Source organism: Tachysurus vachellii, chromosome 10, assembly GCF_030014155.1.
Source record: "Tachysurus vachellii isolate PV-2020 chromosome 10, HZAU_Pvac_v1, whole genome shotgun sequence".
NCBI classification, from domain to species: domain Eukaryota; kingdom Metazoa; phylum Chordata; class Actinopteri; order Siluriformes; family Bagridae; genus Tachysurus; species Tachysurus vachellii.
In genome coordinates this window covers 14,625,170-14,645,680 of record NC_083469.1, presented here as the reverse complement: position 1 = coordinate 14,645,680, position 20,511 = coordinate 14,625,170, and the positions used below count along the sequence as shown (strand labels likewise).

The 20,511-nt window shown below is 37.3% G+C and overlaps 1 protein-coding gene across 3 annotated transcripts; it reads right to left on the bottom strand.

Annotated features, from left to right (window-relative positions):
* Window positions 1-1,639: 1,639 nt before the first annotated feature.
* LOC132852504 (filamin-A-interacting protein 1) lies at window positions 1,640-18,264 on the bottom strand. 3 transcript variants are annotated; one of them, XM_060879743.1, is made up of 6 exons: window positions 17,564-18,264; window positions 10,930-11,203; window positions 8,289-8,462; window positions 7,883-8,061; window positions 2,498-5,285; window positions 1,640-2,215 (listed from the first exon to the last, which is right to left on the bottom strand). In XM_060879743.1, the coding sequence occupies exons 2-6, from the start codon at window positions 11,194-11,196 to the stop codon at window positions 2,012-2,014; spliced, it is 3,612 nt and encodes a 1,203-aa protein (XP_060735726.1). In that variant the 5' UTR covers window positions 11,197-11,203; window positions 17,564-18,264; the 3' UTR covers window positions 1,640-2,011. The 3 variants fall into 3 exon arrangements, with proteins under 3 accessions (XP_060735726.1, XP_060735728.1, XP_060735727.1); XM_060879745.1 differs by having other exon boundaries at window positions 1,640-2,212; XM_060879744.1 differs by lacking the exon at window positions 17,564-18,264 and having other exon boundaries at window positions 10,930-11,476.
* Window positions 18,265-20,511: the final 2,247 nt, after the last annotated feature.

The window sequence follows — 20,511 nt, the reverse complement described above, 5'->3', positions numbered from 1 at the left end:
GCACAATACATAAAGTTGTGACGATAAATTAATCAACCACTAACTGCAAAGAAATGGTAAACTGAAAAAAAAAATGGTGAGTATCTTCGGAATCAGAATCAGAATCAGGTTCACTGGCCAAGTGTGTTGACACACACAAGGAATTTAGTTCCAGCTGTTTGTGACTCTCAAAAGTACAGACATAAATAACACTATACTATACAAACTATACAAGACAATGCAGACAATGAGATACAATATAGACAGAATGAGTATTAAATATAAATATAGAATATGAAAGATTAGTTATGTACATAAAGTGTGGGAGTGCAAATAACAATATTGTACAATATTATGCTTTTTGTACAATATACAGCAGCAGTAGTGTGTGTAATATATACAGATGATTTGATGACTGACAGTCCTGATAATGTAGTACTTATAGATATGAAGCAGTGAATATAATTATGGTGAGTTGTTGATCAGGGTGATTGCCTGGGGAAAGAAACTGTTCCTGTGTCTGGCAGTTTTAGTAAGCAAAGTTCTGTAGCGCCTGCCAGAAGGAAGGAGCTGAAAGAGGTTATGTCCAGGGTGTGAAGGGTCAGTGGTGATTTTTCCTGCCCGGTTTCTGGTTCTTGTGTCGTACAAGTCCTGGGGAGTGGGCAGGGGGGCACCAATTATTTTTTAATGTAGATTATTATCAGTTGGCTATAAGCTGTCCACCCAATCAGAAGTTAGAAATCATGCTGTGTTGTTTTTTTTTTACTTTGGCTAAAATAAATAAAAAAAATCTAACTTTGATAGAGTGTGAATTTGAAATTTGCTGTTGCCTCCGGCCTAGAAGGTCATGTTAGTAAAGCTTAGATACTTTCTTGTTTTTGCGTACGCAGGCCTGGCTAAACCTTCAGCAATGTGCACCTTGAAGCTGTCTTTGTAACATTTCATCCGCTAAACTCTGTTTCTCCTCACCATAGCTTTAGATGATTAAGACCTAGCTGTAGTCCAGCGGGTACTCATAAAAGTGAGTCCAGGGAACAGTGGCTGTATGAAATCGGCATTTAAGATGTGGAAAAAGTTAATCAAGTTCTACATCAAAAGTCATTGTATGACTTTGTTGAAGGTCTAAGCATCTCCTATTTGACAACAGTTACATAACTTGAGATCAGTGCTACTAAAACTGTTGATGAATCTGAGAAATACCTGACATTAAGGTAAGATAATATAATCATCCAAACAGATTGTATCCTATCCTCAGGGCACAAGACAGGGACACCAGGGACAGAGTGTCAACCCATTGTAGGGCACAGTTGCATTTAGAGACGCCATTAAGAATACAGTATATTGGATCTCTTTGGACTGGGCAGGAGACTGAAGTACTAGAGAAAACCTCAGAAGCACAATAAGAACATGCAGTGTCTGTACACAGAAGTGGAATTTGAACACCCAACGGACTGATATATATATATATATATATATATATATATATATATATATATATATATATATATATATATATGCAATCATGTATTTATTATGCAGTGTATTTAATCTGGTGACCTATGTAAAAACACATTTGCAGCCTCTTCACCTAAAACATGACAGAATAAAATAAAACTGAATGTCTTTCTGTAAAACAGTTAGTTTTACTCATAAGCAAAAGTAAAAACATTACACATTAAGAAGCTTTGCCTCTGTAATAGTAACCAAAACATTTACAAAACGTATAATGTATTAAATCCATGATTTGGGCTTATTTTTAACTACCTTCATAGTAATGGCACTGCAAGCAACACTCTGATAAGTACTAGAGATTTAAAGCTGACCCTAAAAATGGCAGTTTGCCCAGATATTGTAAGTTAGAGTGACATATATTTTATCTTTTTGGAGAAAAATGTATCTTGTATAGATAGATCATTGCTTTGTTGAGAGAGAAACAAGAAGTATGAAACTAATCTGTGTATCTAATTGTCCATACACAGTCCATTCAGCATTAGGGGTCTGTATTGGCCTATATAAATCCGTATGCACTTATTTAGCTTTTTCCACTGTTCTGGAGGGTTGAGCTGCTTATCAATGGTTTATTCAGCTCAATACACATGGACTGGCCTTCCACTTTTGATTCCATCTTCACATTACTAGGGCTTCCCAACGCCACAGCCTTCCCAGTTTTCATTCCCCGAGACACAGGAATGCGAGTGAGCCCAGATCGGGGTGGCTGAGGGTCCATAACAGGCTGCTAAAAAAAAGGAACAGTGGAAATTAGTGGAACCAAGCTCTCTTACTTTTTACAAGCAAAGCTGAATTCCAGTATTCTAGTTTGATGGAACTATAAATTACAGCATGATAATGGTGATGATAAACAAAATAACAATATAATGGAATCCATCTGGCCATTTAATTTTTCTAGTTAACCCTAAAGCCAAAAATATTTTCACTGTATCATAATTCTGATCTATAAAATAATAAAACATTAATTGATTGGTAATGTTTCCCAGTTGACACCAGGCACAGTACTTACCACAGAAAGTGTTGGTCTGGGTGGTGCAGGGGTGACCTGTGTGATGGTGAGGCTGCTTGTTACTTTGTTTGATGCTAGTTTACTGATTGTGGCATGACGTGGTGAGCGTAGCACAGTGCCTGTAGAAAGTTCTTTGCTTTCATTTGCTACATCATCAGCTCTAGCCACAACCATCAAGCTGTTGCTTTCAATAGGCTTTTTGACCTGTGAGCCTAAGTGAATGTGAATCTTATTGTCCTCAGTGGTAATGATATTAGCATTTGAGTTACACTTTTTAATTGGTGTTGGGACCATTCGTTTTTCAGGAGTCACTTTGAACACCGCTCGGCCTGTGATCATTTCCTGAGACTCTGGGGAGCTGGAAGTATGTGCCAAGGCAGAAGTACTAACCGGTAAAAGGGATATTGGTGATGTTGGTCTGTCAATAGATATGGTCTTAATGCTCTCTGGGGACTTAGCTCTTGAGATAGTTGTGATGGTCAGTGGAGATTTTGCTCTCTCTGGATATTTTGGCTCTCTGGCTCGATAATTTGGAGAAACAGCAGTGGAAGGAATGATTGTTATTTGGGGCTTTTTAACACCACATGAGGGAGTGGCTATTCTAGCACTGAGGATGTTTTCTGCAGGAGAGCTGCTGATCTGTAGAGTTGTCAGGCTGTTCTGGTGGTCAGGAGTCAGTCGAATGTGTAATGGCTGGCCTTGTTTTTGAGTCATTTTTATTTCAGAATGTGTAATTTCCTCATTAATATGCAGAGGTTTTTCTGAAGCATGACTTACTTTCTTCTTCATCCAAGGTATCCAGGATTTCTTTAATGTGAGGTCAGTAGCTGGTGGAGGGTAGAGCTCCCTTACCGATGGCCTTTCAGTAGGTTTCTTAAGGCTTCTCTGTCGGAGGCTGTTCATGATGTGGTTCTCTTCTTGGACAGACTTTTTAATGAACACTGCAGGAGTGTCATTGTCATCACTCCCTCTCTCAATTTCACCAACGTCAGTCTGCACTCCTGTTGACGTCATTTGAACATCCATCATCCTTCTTCCGTTGTTACTGGGTCTTAGGGCACGACTGTAGCGCCTCGTAATCTCAAGCTCTTTGGTAAGATTGAGTACTTCATTGTCCATGCATTTCCTTTTGTCCTCCTCCTCAAGAAACCTTTTCTGTAGAACAGAGTAGTTTACTTGCAGTTGTGTAAACTGGTCCTCCTTGTTCATAAGCTCATGTATCTTCTCCTTGAGAGCTTGAACATCTGGTTGCAAGTCTTTATTTTTGGTTTCTTCTAACATGCTCTGTCGCCACAACTCTCTTTCTTGTCCAACTGCCTCTTCTCTCTCCACTACCTTACTCAATGCTATCTGAGTCCTCATTTCCTCCACCTGCTTTGAAAGGGCGTTTGCCCGATCTTGCTCACTCTTAAACCTTTTCTCCAACATATCATACTCATCCTCTGTTTTAATCAGATCTCCCTCGACAACCTCAAGCTGCTTGAGACGTTTCCTTAACCTTTCAATTTCTCTGGTTAGTTCTATAACTTTATTTTCATCTGGTATACTGGAATTTAAAAGCTTCCCTACTTCTTTGTTTAACCCCTTGTTTGTAGACTCCTTTCCTTCTTCTTTCACCTCATCATGTAGATGTTTTTTCATATGAACTGTGGAGCTAAATCCTTTACAATTCTCTTCCTCAGTGGTAACCTTCAGCTCATCCTTCTCTTTGACCAAGGTAGTTATTTTTTCCTCCATCTCCGATTTTATTTTTAAGAGCTTTTTACTTTCCTCTATCAATCGCTCAGTAACAACCATAACCTTCTCCTGTTCTGCTGTATACAGTTTCTCCAGTTCCTCTCTCTTCTTTTCCTCAGATCTTATTCTCTCTGCCAGGTTCTTGCTCTCATTGGCCATTATTACAGTGACAGACTTGAGCTTCATTAGCTCCTCTTTCAGGAACATCTCTGATTTTTCTAGTTTCAATTCAGATGATTCCACCTCTTTCATGCGAATTTTAATGGTAACTAGCTCATCTTCCAGTTCTTTTGTAAGGGCTTTTTCTTTATCCAGTGCATTATGTAGCTGAGCACATTCATTCCTGCCCATATTGAAGACTGCCTCTAATTTCTCTAGTTCCATCATCCTCTTTTGCAATTTTTCCACCTCCAACTTTAATTCCTTGTTGTGTACCTCCTCAGTTTGAAGTGTTCTTTTCAGCTCGCTGCATTTATTTTCTGTTTTAGTGATCTCCTCATCTTTGTCCTCCATCTCCAAGACAATCTTATGCAAGTTCTCTAACTCTGCCATCAATTTGGAGTTGCCACACTGTCCCTGGCTGATTTTATCCCTCAGCTCCTGCAGCTCCTCTGCTGATTTCTGCAGAATTGCATTCGTCTCCTCCAGCTCCTCAATTTTCTGTAAAAGAGTTGCTTGTTTTATGCACATCTGCTGATACTGACTCTCTTGGCTGGCAAGTTTCGCTGCCATCTTATCATACTGTTGTGCAAAGTTCGAATCCTTGACCTCAAACTCAACCTCAAGGTTCAAGAGCTTCTGTTTGTCTTCTTTTGCTTTGCCCTCAAGTTCACTTAGTTTCTGTTCTTTCTCATGGAGTTTTTGGAGAAGGTCTTGAATGTTCTGGCTTTGCTGGTCAATTTGCTCCAGATGAAGTTGTTGTTCATCGACCAGCATAAGTGCAAAAGATTTTAACTTGTTCAGCTCTCCACGAACCTTTTCCAGTTGTTTTGAGTGTTCCTTTTCTTTTCGTGCTTGATAGGCTTTTTCTTGTTTCAACAGCAGCTTCAATCTGAAACAGTGCAACAATGCAAACACATTTAATCAACAGAAAACAGTTATCAACATGTTCCTGACATACTAGGAAAGGTTCAATTTTGTTGTTGTTGAGCCATTCAATCAATTCCTGGAGTAGAAATTATTCCGTGGGTAGAATTTTTTTTCTTGTACAAATGCTACCAAGCATGAATGGAAATCCACTGGAGACCCAAACTAGCACGAATAGGCAGCTTTGCCAGACAAAAGCACTTCTACACTTCCCCGCTTTCACTGTTGCCACCGTGACTAAAAATCCAAAATGCAAGTGAATATTTAAATAAGCACCCAAGCTTGGCTGTGTACACCATTCTATGGTTCTCACACTGTCTTTCTATGAAAGTGGTTTTCCCAGCTTGCACCTAATCCTCATTTCACTAAAATGAAAGACAAAGTATCTGTTTTTGTAATATAAAAATATGTAAAACAATAAATAACAAAAAAAATCTTATATATTGATAGATAGTCAAAGGGGAACAGTGCATGTTAGCAGTATCTGGTGCTAATTCACATAGCCTCACTGTAAGCATTTGTATAAACAATGTATACTGTATGTCTTGACACACTGCAAATGAGAAATCAATTTGACTCATCAGGACTTACCATCTAGTTGTTCCATACATGTGCTCATGCTCCTAATTATGTAAGTGGCATGCATCTAGGATAGAAGCCATCAGCCAGACCTGTTACTCTGTGGGAATATGCCTGTGACATTCCACACATGCTATCATGACTATGATAAAGGGAAATTTGTTCAAAACTCCTCCTGACCAAACTGGCTGATGATGTCACGCTGCCCATATATGGCAGAGCCTTAAGAATCTCTGCAGTGAAATACCTTGCTGTGGATACTGACAGGATTGGACTGTCTTATCTATAGACATATACTTTTTAAAAATTCACTTGAGTACATCTCTTTGTAGCACTACAATTACTAAGAGTGCTAACACTGCTGTCCCTTGTTTGCATGTCAGCACCCAAATTTATTTTGTTAAAGAAAGGGGAGCAATGCAAATTGCATTCAAAGTACATGGGCAGGAAAGGAAGTCAGCACAGCGTATACTCACACTGACTATACACCATCTGCACAACATTTCAAAACGCTACTAATTTAGTATCACTGTTGTTAAGACCTTTTTTATGGGGTGTTCGTAAAACTGAGATACAATTGGAATTTATTTTTATTTCAGAATATTTGCAATGACCTAGAAACCCTATAAAGATTGTAACGTAAAAACACTGATACACAAATCCCGAAGCAACAGATCTGCTTTTCTTCATAAGCGAGTTGTCTAATCTCAGATGACACAAAAAACATGTGTGACATGTTGGAGCTATATGGGAGTGCAGGAATATATGTGAGTGCTGGCATATGTATGTTTGCAGTTGTGTGTCAGAATATGTGTGCATTAATTCATTTCAAAAATCATGAAACATGGTGTTGATGGTAGCCTTTCAAGGCTGTTATTGAAAAACATGAAGGCACGATGGCGATATCAATGCTTGTCCTGAAGAAGGCTCATTTTCAAGAGCTTTGTGATTGTGTAGGAAATGACATGTCATAACAGATTCACATGATGTTCAAGAACATGTATTCATTTTTAAAATATTCACATCTTCAAAGATATTCTTTCTTTTCCACCAATCATATGAAACATAATCCAGATGTTTTCATATTAGACCAAGGCCAAATGGTTTCTTGTTGCACAGACCTTATTAATAAAACCAATAAAAACACTTGCACATCATAAAACATTTATCAAATTAAAATTCTTATCTGTATTAAAATCTGTTAACCAATTTTTCATTAAATAACTGAACTGTAATCTTTACCCTTGGTTTTTACTTTAAGACTTTAAGTTTTGTTCCCTGTGAATCCAGTGGCGGTTTCGTATTCTGTACTCTGATGCAGTTCTCCACCCAAAATATTACCCTCAGTGTCTTTTGATCCGTCATCTGTATCCATAATTATTTAACACCAGTAGCCAAATGATATGAAAACAACAATAACAAAAAACTGAATATAAAGTATATGTTTAGTATGATCTGTAAATGTGAAGGCTGTGGTTTTGTCTACATTTATTAGTATAACACTGGTTAAAATCAGCATTAACTGAAAGAGACTCTGACCCACTCTGTATCAGCTTCATTCACAAAATATATCTTCCTTCTCTGTATAGTCTATATATTTCCCAACAACAATCCAGGTGCCTAGGTTTGTGCTATGAGAAAGCTTTATGTATATTTATATACTCTAAGCCACCCTGAATGGTACATTACCATGCTGACACTTCTGATTCTATCAGCTAATATCATCATTCTAACACTGACCCATAGTGCATACTACTATGTTTTAAACTCATGGTATCTTAAGTATGTAACTTAGTGAGCCAGCATTAATGTATTCAATGTTAGAGATTTAAGCACTTATGTACGTCGCTCTGGATAAGGGCGTCTGCCAAATGCTGTAAATGTACTACTATATGAAAGATTTGTGTTACATTCTGTTTAACATGCTAATTAGCTGCACATGGCAACCCATCCATCCATCTACAGCCCTATCCATCCACTTACCGTTCTCTCTCTTGTTCCAGCAGGTTAGTGAAGTCATCACTTTTGTTCATGTAGTCTATGTGCTTGCGCTTCTCCAGATCCAGCTCATGAACAACACGACGATGGCATTTCTCAGCCAGTAATAACTGCTCCAGCATGCGTCGGTATGCTTCTCTGTGCTTCTCTTTAAGCCTGTCCAACTGAGTCAGATGGACATACCACCACAGGACACATTTATTTAACAACAAACAGTATAGATTATACACATAACCAATAATTAATGTTTGCATCCTGACAGCCAATATGTACTTATTAAACAATTATTTAGTTAACATTTCAGTGGTCCTACTTTTATCAGCATAAATGTATAAAATTATCCATAAATTAAAAGAATAATGCTATACAATACACTCTACACAGTACATACCTCTGCCATGGGCTTCTCATACACATTTTCATGTTGTATGTGGTTGTGGATAAGAAGGCCATCTCTCTGCAGGGCCTTCAGTGGTTTGGTGGGAAATGCTGAGCTGTAATGAGACTCAAGCTTCTCTGGTAGACTGAGCTCAGACCTGAGCACCCGGATCACATCCTTTTGAGCCTACATAAAAAGTACTTTCTGCTTAATTCATAATAATTTCCTGCACAACAGAAATATCTCCAAGTGTCATGTTAAATTCACTTTACTCAAGGAAGTCAGAGAAAAGGAAAACAATATTGTTGACACTAGGTGGAGCTGTTGGCAGTGAAAAAGATAGATAGATAGATAGATAGATAGATAGATAGATAGATAGATAGATAGATAGATAGATAGATAGATAGATAGATAGATAGATAGATAGATAGATAGATGTGAGTCGTAAGAAAAAATTAGGACACCCCATGAAAGCCTGTGATTTTTTTTAATAGTTAAAGATATAGCTATTTAATCTTCATTTTAACAATATTGAAAGATTCAAGTAATATAATTTAGCAAATAAAACCAAAGAATTTTTTTTATTAAATGTGACTAATGTGACACACCTGTAAATAATTGTATCCAATTTATTTGTACTTAAAATGGATTATTACAGAGCATTTTGAAGAAGGTTTGTCTTATTTAAACCTCAAACATTCAGTTTGGTTTGCTGAATTGCTTTAATTGTTGAACTGAGAGGTATCACCATGGTGAGATACAAAGGGCTTGCGGAAGACTTCAGAAAGAAGATTGATGCTTACGAGTCTGGTAAAAAAAGATCTAAAAACAATTTGTAATCAGCCATTCCACCGTCCGGAAAATCATTTACAAGTGAAGAACATTTAAAATAACTGCCAGCTTGACCAGGTCAGGACATCCAAGCAAATACACCCCAAGAGCATCCTTAAAGAAGTCTCTAAAAAAACCCTAAAATATCATCATAGGACCTACAGGAGGGCTTAAACTTGAGAGCAAGACTGAAGTTTGTGAAAGAACACAGAGACAAAGACCAAGACTTCTGGTATAATGTGCTTTGGAAAAAAGGTTAAAAATGTAATTATTTGGACACTATAACAGAGGGAATGTTTGGCATAAACCAAATGCAGAAGTTCAGGACCTTATACAAGGACCTTATACAAACTGTGAAACATGGAGATGGAAGTGTTATGGTTTTGAGATGCTTTGCTGCAGCAGGACCTGGGCAGCTCATCATCAGAATCCACCATGAACTCTACATTGTATCAGAAGGTGCTTGAGGAACTTGTGAGACCATCTGTCAAAGAATTAAAGCTGAAATAGAACTGGACCTTAAAACATGACAAAGACCTAAAATGTACCACTAAATCCTCCAAGGACTCACTGAAAAGTTAAAAACAGAGAATTCTGCAATGGCCAAGTCAAAGCCCAGCTCTAAATCCTATTGAGATACTGTGTGGTGATTTGAAACACACTGTGCATGCAAGAAACTCGTCAAACATCACACAGCTGAAAGAATTCTGCATTGAGGGGTGGTGGAATCTTTTTTCCAGTCGATGTCAGAAACTGGTAGATGGCTACAAGGAACGTCTCTTTGAGTTTATTTCATCCAAAGAGGGAAATTCTAGCTATTAGGACATTTAGGTTTTAGGATTATTAGGCTGCCCTAAATTGTTCCTCCGTTTAAATATTCATTTTTGTTGATTTTCTTTTGTTTAATGAAAATGAGTGGATAAACGAAAACAAAGTGATTTTCTTTGTTTACATCCAATTATATCACTTTCATCTATACTGTAGGTACAAATTAAAACAAGAAATTGACATGTTGATATTTCTTAATAAAGAACTGAATATTTAATGGTGTCCTAATTTTTTCACACATGACTGTAGACAGAGAGATAGACAGACAAAAGTATAAAAAGTATTAAATTGTGTAAAGGGTTTTGTAAGCTGTAGCTTAGAGGCCCAAGCTTAGCCATACATGATACTAAGTGCAACTACAAATGAACTAAATATAAAGACATGATTGCTGTGAATAAGTCAGGATCAAGACCATGAGCTGCATCTACATAGAAAGAAACATTTATCAGCACTCTTTTGCCTCTGTAGCATAATAGAATTGAGTTATACAGGAAGCCACAATGTGACAAGGTGTTAATGGCCAACTGTCAGGAACCAAGGACAAGCTGGCTGACACAGTGCCTAATGCTGACTTAGACTGGCATTAATACTGATAACAGGAGAACCAGCATGAACAATTAATCTCTTAAATGAGAGGCTTGTCAGTGTTGTGAAAAGAACATTACCAGCCAATCACATCAAGAGTGATGCAATGTGGACCATCAGAGTTATTCTAATACCACATTAAAATGTGTGGACCACACTGAAATGTTGATTCAGCATCTCAGCTTGTAAAGATATATGCAACTCAATATGAAGGTGCAAAATATAACTTGTTGTATAACATAACAAATGTGAACATCTCAATGTAGCTTGAATTATAATGTTATCTATTCACTCTAGTTGTGTTGGATGCACCTAAATTATTCAGCTCATGTTATAAATGTTTTGGTAAACTTAAACACTTTAAATACATACATTATATAAACTGCAAGTAAATCATGAAAAATCGCACCTGGATTTCACCCTCCATGATTCCCAGCAGCTTTAGAAGGTTATTTTTGGACAGATCCTCCAGACTTAATCTTTGGTTATTTTTCATTGTGGATTTATCCTCACTTTCTGACACAGGCGCCTCCTTTTCCTTCTGCTGAGCTTTGGCCTTGATGCTCTTCTCAGTGCTCTTCTGCAGTTTCAAATCCTCCTCCTGCTCTCCACTGATCTCATGGACAACCAGAACCCCATTAGCTGGGCTGTCCACTCCGTCACCTTTGGACCTCATGTTGTCTCTATATTTGGTACAAATAAGAATTTTGTTTACTAATTCTCAAATATAGTCCATCCATCTTCTGTACCACTTCATAATAAGGGTCATGGACACTGCAGAAAAATTAGAGATGCCAATCAGACTACCACACAGCTTCTTTGGACTCAAGGATGGAACCAGAGTACCTGGAGAAAACCACTATGCTCTATGTATTTTTCCATTAAATTACAAATATAAATGAAAAGAAATTGTGCATTTTTAATTTCTGAAAATAGAATGATGGATAGTTCAGTTTTTGGGTGATTTACACCCTTCTTGGCTCATAAAAAATGTACATTTATAAATAAATTGTATAATAAATGTACCCCAGTACATCTGCAAAATAAATAAAGTTTATTTAATAATGCTTACCTAATTAAAAATATTTGGACCAAAAAAATCCATTTAGTGTGTGCAGTCAAGATTTTCTTTAAAGCAATAACATTGAATTGCATCATACCATTCACTTAGTTCCAAATAAGGCTTAAGATAAATTACAGATGTTCAGATCCCAGTGAAATCATATGGCCTGTCACCACCAATGTATTCTTTAATTCATTTAAACATTGACGGACAAAACAAAGGTCTTCATTGGTTTCGGGGCTTCAAACGTTCTTTCAGCTGGGACATAATCTTTGTTTGCAGAGGAGTAATTCCTTGTGGAAGAAGAACAGCAGCCAGCAACGATGTGCAGTTTAGCTACCTAAAAAGGAATTGGCAACATGCTTCAGTTAAAGAATGTTTAAATTAAAATATATCAAAGCTGAAGGCTACTTCACGTGTAACCAAAAGTGTAGTCCAGACTTTCATTGAGCCCATTCAAACATGAGAGATTAAGAATATATCAGAAGAACAAACGTTTTGTTGAATGAGCTGATAAAAGAGGAATTCGGTACCATTTTTAACCAACATTTCTTATCTCTGTCAGTTCCACATGTTCCAGGTGTTGCCTGGCAGGGGTAAAGGCCATGTGAGAGAAGTATTTAAAGGTGATAAGATACAGCATTTTGAACTGCCAGGGCTGATTTGTATAACTGAACTAAAAGAAACCTTATGTCCAGCTAAAGCAGTAAAGGCAATCTCAGAAAGTAGATAGGAATACTCTTACAATCAGTGTCACTGAGTAATGGCTATTTGACATAAAAATGGAAAATATATATATATATATATATATATATATATATATATATATATATATATATATATATATATATATATATATAAAAGATGGATGGAAATGCAATTCAAATTGTAGCTGCAGTATGACAAGTTTATGAGCTTTTTTCGAAAGTACTTCAAACTTTTGCACCAGATGCTTTTTTGCTTTTTCATTTTTGCTTTAGTGTATTGTAGTGGTACAATATATTGGGTCTGGTGTTACTATTTATTAGTCGTATATGATCCCATATACTTTATGATACAGCATACAACACCATCAATAAAACTCCAATTGGATCAACAGCCAATTCAGGCACGCCTATCAGTGTTCCCTTATTATAAGACAGCTACCAACCAGGAAGAGTAAAAACCTCCTCTGAGACATGTGAAGCCAATTACAGGGAGGTGTACTTGTACTTGGAGAAAAGTGCTAGCTTCTCTATTCCACACACAGTTGACTTGTGCTACTGTGATTGACTGGAGAGGGAAAATATGATATTTCTTCCACCCAGAGAGCACAAGCAAGTCTGTTTAAAAGTAACACTGCATTTCAGAAAAAGAGCCAACAGTAAAATGTGGTGGTGGTAATGTGATGATCTGGGGCTGTTTTGCTGCTTCAGGACCTGGAAGACTTGCTGTGATAAATGGAACCATGAATTCTGCTGTCCACCAGAAAATCCTGAAGGACAATGTGCAGCCATCTGTTTGTGACCTCAAGCTGAAGCTAACTTGAGTTCTGCAGCAGGACAATGATCCAAAACACACCAGCAAGCCCAACTCTGAATGGCTGAAGAAAAACAAAATGAAGACTTTGGAGTGGCTTAGACAAAGTCCTGACCTGAAGCCTATTAAGATGCTGTGGCATGACCTTAAAAAGGCGGTTCAAGATGAGTGGACCAAAATTCCTTCACAGCGCTGTAACAGACTCATTGCAAGTTATCACAAATTCTTGATTGCAGTTCTTGCTGCTAAGGGTGGCCCAACCAGTTATTAGATTTAGGGGCAAACACTTTTCACACAGGGCCATGTAGGTTTGTATTTTGTTTTCCCTTAATAATAAAAACCTTCATTTAAAACTGCATGTTGTGTTTACGTACTTGTGTTATCTTTATCCTTAATCCAAATAAACTCTGTACTGTACACAGAATTCCACTTTGGAGGAGATGTTAAATAACCACTTGCAATCTGATGAAATGCTGTTGGAATTTTAATGATGTCACTCTAATTTGTACATTGAGGTGTCTGTTGTCTTTTGGTCAGAGAAAACTCACCAGACAAGTCTAAAATAATAGTGGTGTTTATACATTGAGGGTGTATCAAATGTCTAAAACAACCACAGAGGTTACGACAACCAGCCGAATTGCAAACCTATGTTTAAGGCTGCCGTAATGCTCTGGTGGAGAACTAGATGGTCACACACAAATGTTCTCATATTCATACGCAATGCCAAAGCCTAAAGAAGGCCTTTAAAGCATTTAACTATAGCACAGAATGTAACATATAGTTTGTCCTCATAAATATGGTATGTGTGGAAGTTTATATGTGAGGCATACAGCAAGACACAGTCTACGACCATTTCACATCATCAAAATATAGGAATGAGACTTATTCTTCTCCTTGGTCAGAGAAATGCAGGTCTTTGCTTGTGATATGTCCTCCATAGTTGTTCTCATTAAAGATTAATAAGTGTCACTTAATCACTGATCACCATAAGAAAAATATGCAGCCTATTAGAGAAAGGTATTTGTAAATCTGTTGAAGGACAGATGGAGCTGTGTCTGTTTTACTAGGTTTGTGTAATTCTTTGTTTTCAGAATAGTGAAGATTTACAACCCACATAATTACTGGTTGATAATGAAAGCAAAAACAAGTTATAGTATGTTACTTGGGTATTTTCTCTTGGTGTTTAATGACATACTGCCTTCTGGATAATACAGATGCCAGAATGAAACGTAATATTATGTGGACATTAAATACATAACTCAAACTAAAAGACGATCAAGTGTTATTTCATGTATTGTGTGGTACATTACTTATATAAATTAATTAATCCTGATTGATGGGGGTTTGTGTACTTTGTGAGCTGTCTAAGCTTGAACTGGCATTGCTCTGTGATTCTAATTTGGCATCTGAATTCAGATAACTAAAAGACCCGGCTGCGGCCAGCAGATGTCCAGATTCCACATTCCTGTGATACCACTGAAAAAATCAAAGCTTTTAGTGGACTTGTCATTGTTTCTAAATAATGGCCTATTAAACAACACTAAAGTAAATTTAAAAAAACAAACACTAAAACACTACAGTGCCAGAGTAAACATTCCTGATAACTCAATTATTTTGTTAATATGCAGGTGGAAAGCTCATGGAATCAACTAATCATCCCCAGACTTGTGGAGTTTCATCCCCCAGTCCATATGATCTACACTGCATCTCCTTTCCTACACTACTACTACAAATGTATACACGAACATTTAGACAAATCAGAAGACAAACAGAACTCTCTAAATAAGGGTTTGGTAACTCGGCAGCAGTTTGGTTCATGACGTGACGTCTAGAGCTTAGAAACGATTGCACATTCAGCTCTGACTCACATTAAAAGCACTGCACTCTCAAATATGCATCTATAAAAAAATACGGACTAATCCTCTGATACTGTTTGAAGGCTCTAAATGTATGTTCATTAATTATGTCAACCACTGGGTCATAAACATTTGTTACCTCTTGTTACCTCTATGCGTTTTATTGACTAGGAACGAGGTAATTACTGTACTGTAGCTATTTGTAAATAAAATACGGTTTACTTTTTTTTAATTCCTTCTGCTCATTGTGATATCCCAGTCATCTTTGCATATCTGTAATAAAGGAGTCATGTAACAGTTTGGTCTGAGCCCAAGTAGTATTGCTGTATACAGTGTTGTGCTTATTTTTATATTAGACATCAGTAATTCCTGTAACTGTGCACTCTGTATTACTGACATGTCCATCTCAGACATAATATCACTTTACATACAGGGATTCACCCTACAGTGTCCTCATCAAACCTGTAATTATAGCTCTCTGAAGTAAGCAGGAAGGCAGTGGATATAGAACACTCACTTTCTCACACCTTAACTACTGATTGTATATATATATGCCTTCTGCCAAAAGCACCCTTTATGAGAATTTAGAATGGGCATTTTAAGTGTTAACTAGGTCATATGAACATAAACTTTTTACATAATTATTTCTTAAGATTTTTGCAAGTATTTGCCAAGTGTTAAAATGGTATTTACTTAAACATCCTGCTCCATCATTATTGCACAACATTCCCAGCACTCCTGAGAAAGCAAAATGCAGTAAATCATTTGTAAACCAAAACCATTGCACTTATGCTTCTCTGGTTACATGACATCATATTATGGAACTTTATGAGGCAGTTTTAGAGGGGGTGGAGTTCAAGAAAGAAGTAAAGTTCAAGCTGTATTATTAATAGCCACTACAAATGACACCAGGTCAGTCATCTCCAATCATGTACAATTGCATGTGCTCCAGATCACTCTAAAAATGTCAGGAAGCCAAAATCCTGTAGCTTAATAAGAAGAGACAGAATGCCATTTCTTTTTAAAGTGGAAGCAAATATATATGCTTTTCTGGTGCTGGATGCATATGGGTAACCTCATCTCTTCAGTATGCAATGTCACACTTGGAAAAAAAAAATTTGGAAATCCCATTGAAAATGTTCAATATGTGTAGCAGACGGTATCTACTCTGAAATAAACTTGTGCTGGATATAACATCAGTGCATTTTATAGGATAAGCATGTTAGATTGTTTTTTCAACCCCAGATTCTACACATAGCTCTGCAAAAATTTGCAATCCACTGAGGAAAGGGAAGTGGCTAAACATACAGCTGACCACCGGCTACAAACTTGTGCAATGAACCTATTCAGAGCCAAATGTTCAGCCTGTATGTGTCCATGTCTGTTTCCAAGGGAAATATTATGGTCAGTTCTCTTAGAGAATGTGGAGGAGGAAATAAGGAATTGACAGAGGAAAAAGACAAATGACCAGTGATTCAGTAACCTCCCTTTAGATATGCAATAGACTTACTATAGGCTGAAAAAAAAAAGAAAATGTCTTCACTGGTGTCATTTTCTTGGACAAGAGGTATAGTCTGGTGTTTCCTGTCAAACAATGAAGAATAAAGATCGCAAAGGTGTCCCTGGAAAATCTGCAAAACCACTAAATAAATACAAACATGATTATTGATAAAGCAGGTGTACCATTCAGGTGAGTACAGACTTTGCAGTTTTTCTGGGTTGTTTTTGTGGCAGGTACATGATAACAGGTGAGTTATAATATATTGTAAGTTGGGAATGTTCACTTGTCTTTGTCTTTTCAGTATAATTTTATACAACCTGTCATATAAAGTACATTAGCAAGTTTATACACATAAGCAGCTTTATATGAACCAGGTGTAAATGACAACTGCTGCTGAGTAAGATGAGACACTAGGAAGCCAGTACTCTACGATCTCTGGCACCACAGACATGCTGAGTTTGAGTATCGATCCTGCTGTGTCCATCCAGAATGCCGCACTTCCCAGAGGCCCCTGGATACAGTGTCAAAGGACTAAAGGTTTTACAGTCAAGCCTACAGATCATAAATACAGTGAGAGAGAATACAGAAAGCACCAAGTGTTTGTGAGCACCAATTACATCAGTATTTTGAGATAGTCAGGCTCAGATTGTACATAACGTTTAGATCTGCAGCGATTCCTTTACACAATTAATTCATGTATTACATGTATAGATTAATGTTCGATTCAATGTTGTCATGCTCACAAGCTAAACCTGAGCAATGATCTCACTAGTTAGCTATTACTATCAGCTCTTTGTGAACTTAGAGATGATGTAGACACTCAGACCGTGTCAGTAATTAGAGAGAACAGTAAGATAGACTTTAAATATTTCTCTTATTTAAAAAAATTCTGAACCATTTGCATCACACAAGCATTTTGCAAAGATAGTAAAAACACAAACACAATAAGAAAGACACTTTTTTTCTATTAATCTTGAATGACTGTAACTTGAACAATGTATAACTCAGTAAAATGGTTAAAGCTAAATAAAAGTAATAAAATTAAAGTTTAAATACAAGGATGCATGTTTATTATTTAAAATACTAATAAAGATGACACACTTACCCACAATGGTCCCTGAAATACAAGTGAAGATAATCAGTATGTCCCTTGTTAAACAGATTCCTCTTATCATCAGCATTCCTTGACAACTACCGACATTAGAAAGCAGTTCCAAAGTAGCTTCTCCCAATGCTCTTGCTTTCTCATGTCCAAGAATATTGTAATATTACACACACACATACTGATGCAGGTGTATAAACCATCTCTTTCTCTCCTCTCAAGCCCTGAGTATATCCCTGAAGAAGCAGCTCAGAGAGTGGCAACAATCCCTTATCTTCATAAGGGAGACTGGATGAAAAGTGAAGAAGAGCTGGCGGGAGTTACACTAGCACGGAAAGGAAGGAAAGTATGTCCTTGGAGAAACCCAATGAACCTAATCCAACAAGTGGAGATTTTTCAGCTTAATAAAAGATGCAGCTTTGTCAGAAGTCCAGCAATGTGCACGCCCACACTCCGATTGTTCCCTTTCAGTGAGAACTTGTAGGCTGTGCAGATCTCCTAAGCTATATTTAAACACTTCTCTCTCGCTTATAGCTCTTAACATGTGCGTGAGTCTGGGGGCAGGACATGACAGCTGAGCCTTGCCATACTCACATCAAGGAATGTTCACTTTTGCCACTACACCCGCATGTCGTCCTGGACCTATAGGAATCTGGTCACAGATTGTTTTTAAACACATACAAAAGACATAAAAATGATAGACGTTTACATTTTAACCCGTATTTTTCAGATCACTCGAACTCAATAAACTTTCAAATCTCTCACAACCCAAAACATGAACCCTTTTTGCTGTATAGTGGCTCTGTTTTTATATCTACATTGCTGGAAAAAATAACAGCTACTATGCTCAAGCTGAATGTGTATCCACTCCCTGTTGCTTTCCTGTGTTTCATCACCGCACCCATAAAAAATCCATCTATCCCACACTCTCTTCCGGAGTTTTGTTGAAGAGTGCTAACATATTTCCCTGGTTTCATTTAATGCTTAAGGTTATTTCCAATAAGCTACACATTTACTTTTGATGATCTTCAATATAAACCTACATATATTTACTTAAGCTATTAGAATGGCTGAGCACAGGATTTCCATAGACACTGTGCAAGACCTAAACAAACATAATAATGTGCAACTTCTGTGCCCCTTGTCTATATGCAGTGTTATCAGTCCAATTACCGTAGTATCATCTGGTAGGTTGACTGGCAACGCAATCATATGTGAAAAGAGTGTCTAGAAATAGGCTAAAAACACATTCATGTGGCACTCCCATGCTCAGGGTGGATGAGGTGTATTTGCCCAGCCTGTGTTCAATCTGTTAAGAAGTCCAAGGTCTAGTTGCACATATGTGCACTGAACCCTAGATATTGCAGTTTTATTATCAGCTTGTTGGGAATTATAGTATTAAAGGCTGAACTGTAATCAACAAAGAGGATCCTGGAATAGTTGTTTGTGTGCTCCACATTTTTCAGAACAGTGTGTAAGGCTATGGAGATTGCATCATCTGTCATTCTGTTTGCCTTGTAGGCAAACTGCAGTTGATCCATGTTGACAATACCTCGTAAGGAGTCACCTACATCTATGTAAAAGTAAATACAACAAACAAACATAACAGAAAGGAACTGGGCGTTGGAGATTCCGAAGCCACTGAGACCATGCATGCCACCATCATGTTTGTGAAAGATACTTTGTGCTGATAAATGGTGGACTTAATTTTTATTGCTCCTTTAAGTAACTTTACATAGCTTAGGGATTTATATTTGCTTCTTTCTCTTAATTAAAAATTAGACTATGTTAGAGGCAGCTTCTAGGTTTACACTCACAGAGTATAAACCTCTACACCTAAACATTCATGCAATTATTTTATCAGCCAATTATGTATTGGCAGTGCAATACATAAATCAAGCAGATATGGGCCAGCGACTCTAAACAATGTTTACATCAATCATCAGAATGGGGAAAAATGTAATATCATTCATTTTGACCATGGCATTTGTATAACTGCTGATCCCCTGGAATTTTCACACACAACAGTTAGTTTACTCAGAATGCTCAGATAGAAGACCACTTTAGATTCCATGTCTGTTGGCCAAGAACAGAAACTGGACAGTTGAACCTGGAAAAACGTAGCCTGGTCTGGTAAATCTGGATTTCAGCTAAGACACACAGGTGATGAATGAATACATGAATTCATGAACCCAACCTGCCTTGTGTCTACAGTCTAGACTGGTGGAAGTGGCGTTATGGTATAAGGAATGTTTTCTGTGGTCTGTTAATACCAAGCAAATATCACTTGAATACCACAGCCTGTTTGAGTACTGTTGCTAATCATGTGCATCTCTTCATGGCCATTTAACATCTTTAACATCTTCTAATAGCAAAATCCATCTCAGACTGGTTTCATGAACAGGACAATGAGTTCAGTGTTCTTCAGTGGCCTTCATTCACAGAATCTGAATCCAGTAGAACACCTTTGGGATGTGGTAAAATGGCATATTTGCAGCATGAGAAGTGCAGATGATAAATCTACAGCACTGTGTGATGCAGTCATGTCAACACTGACCTGAATCTCAAAGGAACGTTTCAGCATCTAGTGGAATCCATGCATGTGGAATTGAGGATGTTTTGAGAGCAAAAGGGAGGCTCGGTCCAGTATTAATACAGCATCCCTAATGTAGTGTTTAGTGAGTATAAATATAGGCATTTTAATGGGGTGGACCAACCCATGGTCTTCAAAACAGATATGCAAAAGGCATACTAATATCAGTTTGAGGAGACATTCGCAATAATTACGTACAAGCAGTCGCAGTCGCCCCCTTGTGGCTTAAAAAGGTATCAGAAGAGCATCAGAAGAGTACTGTAGAAAGGAAACGAAAAATGCAAAAGCAAATGCAAATAAAAAAGAAAGAAAAGAAAAGAAAGAAAGAACTAAAGAAAAGCAAACCATGAAAAATTCG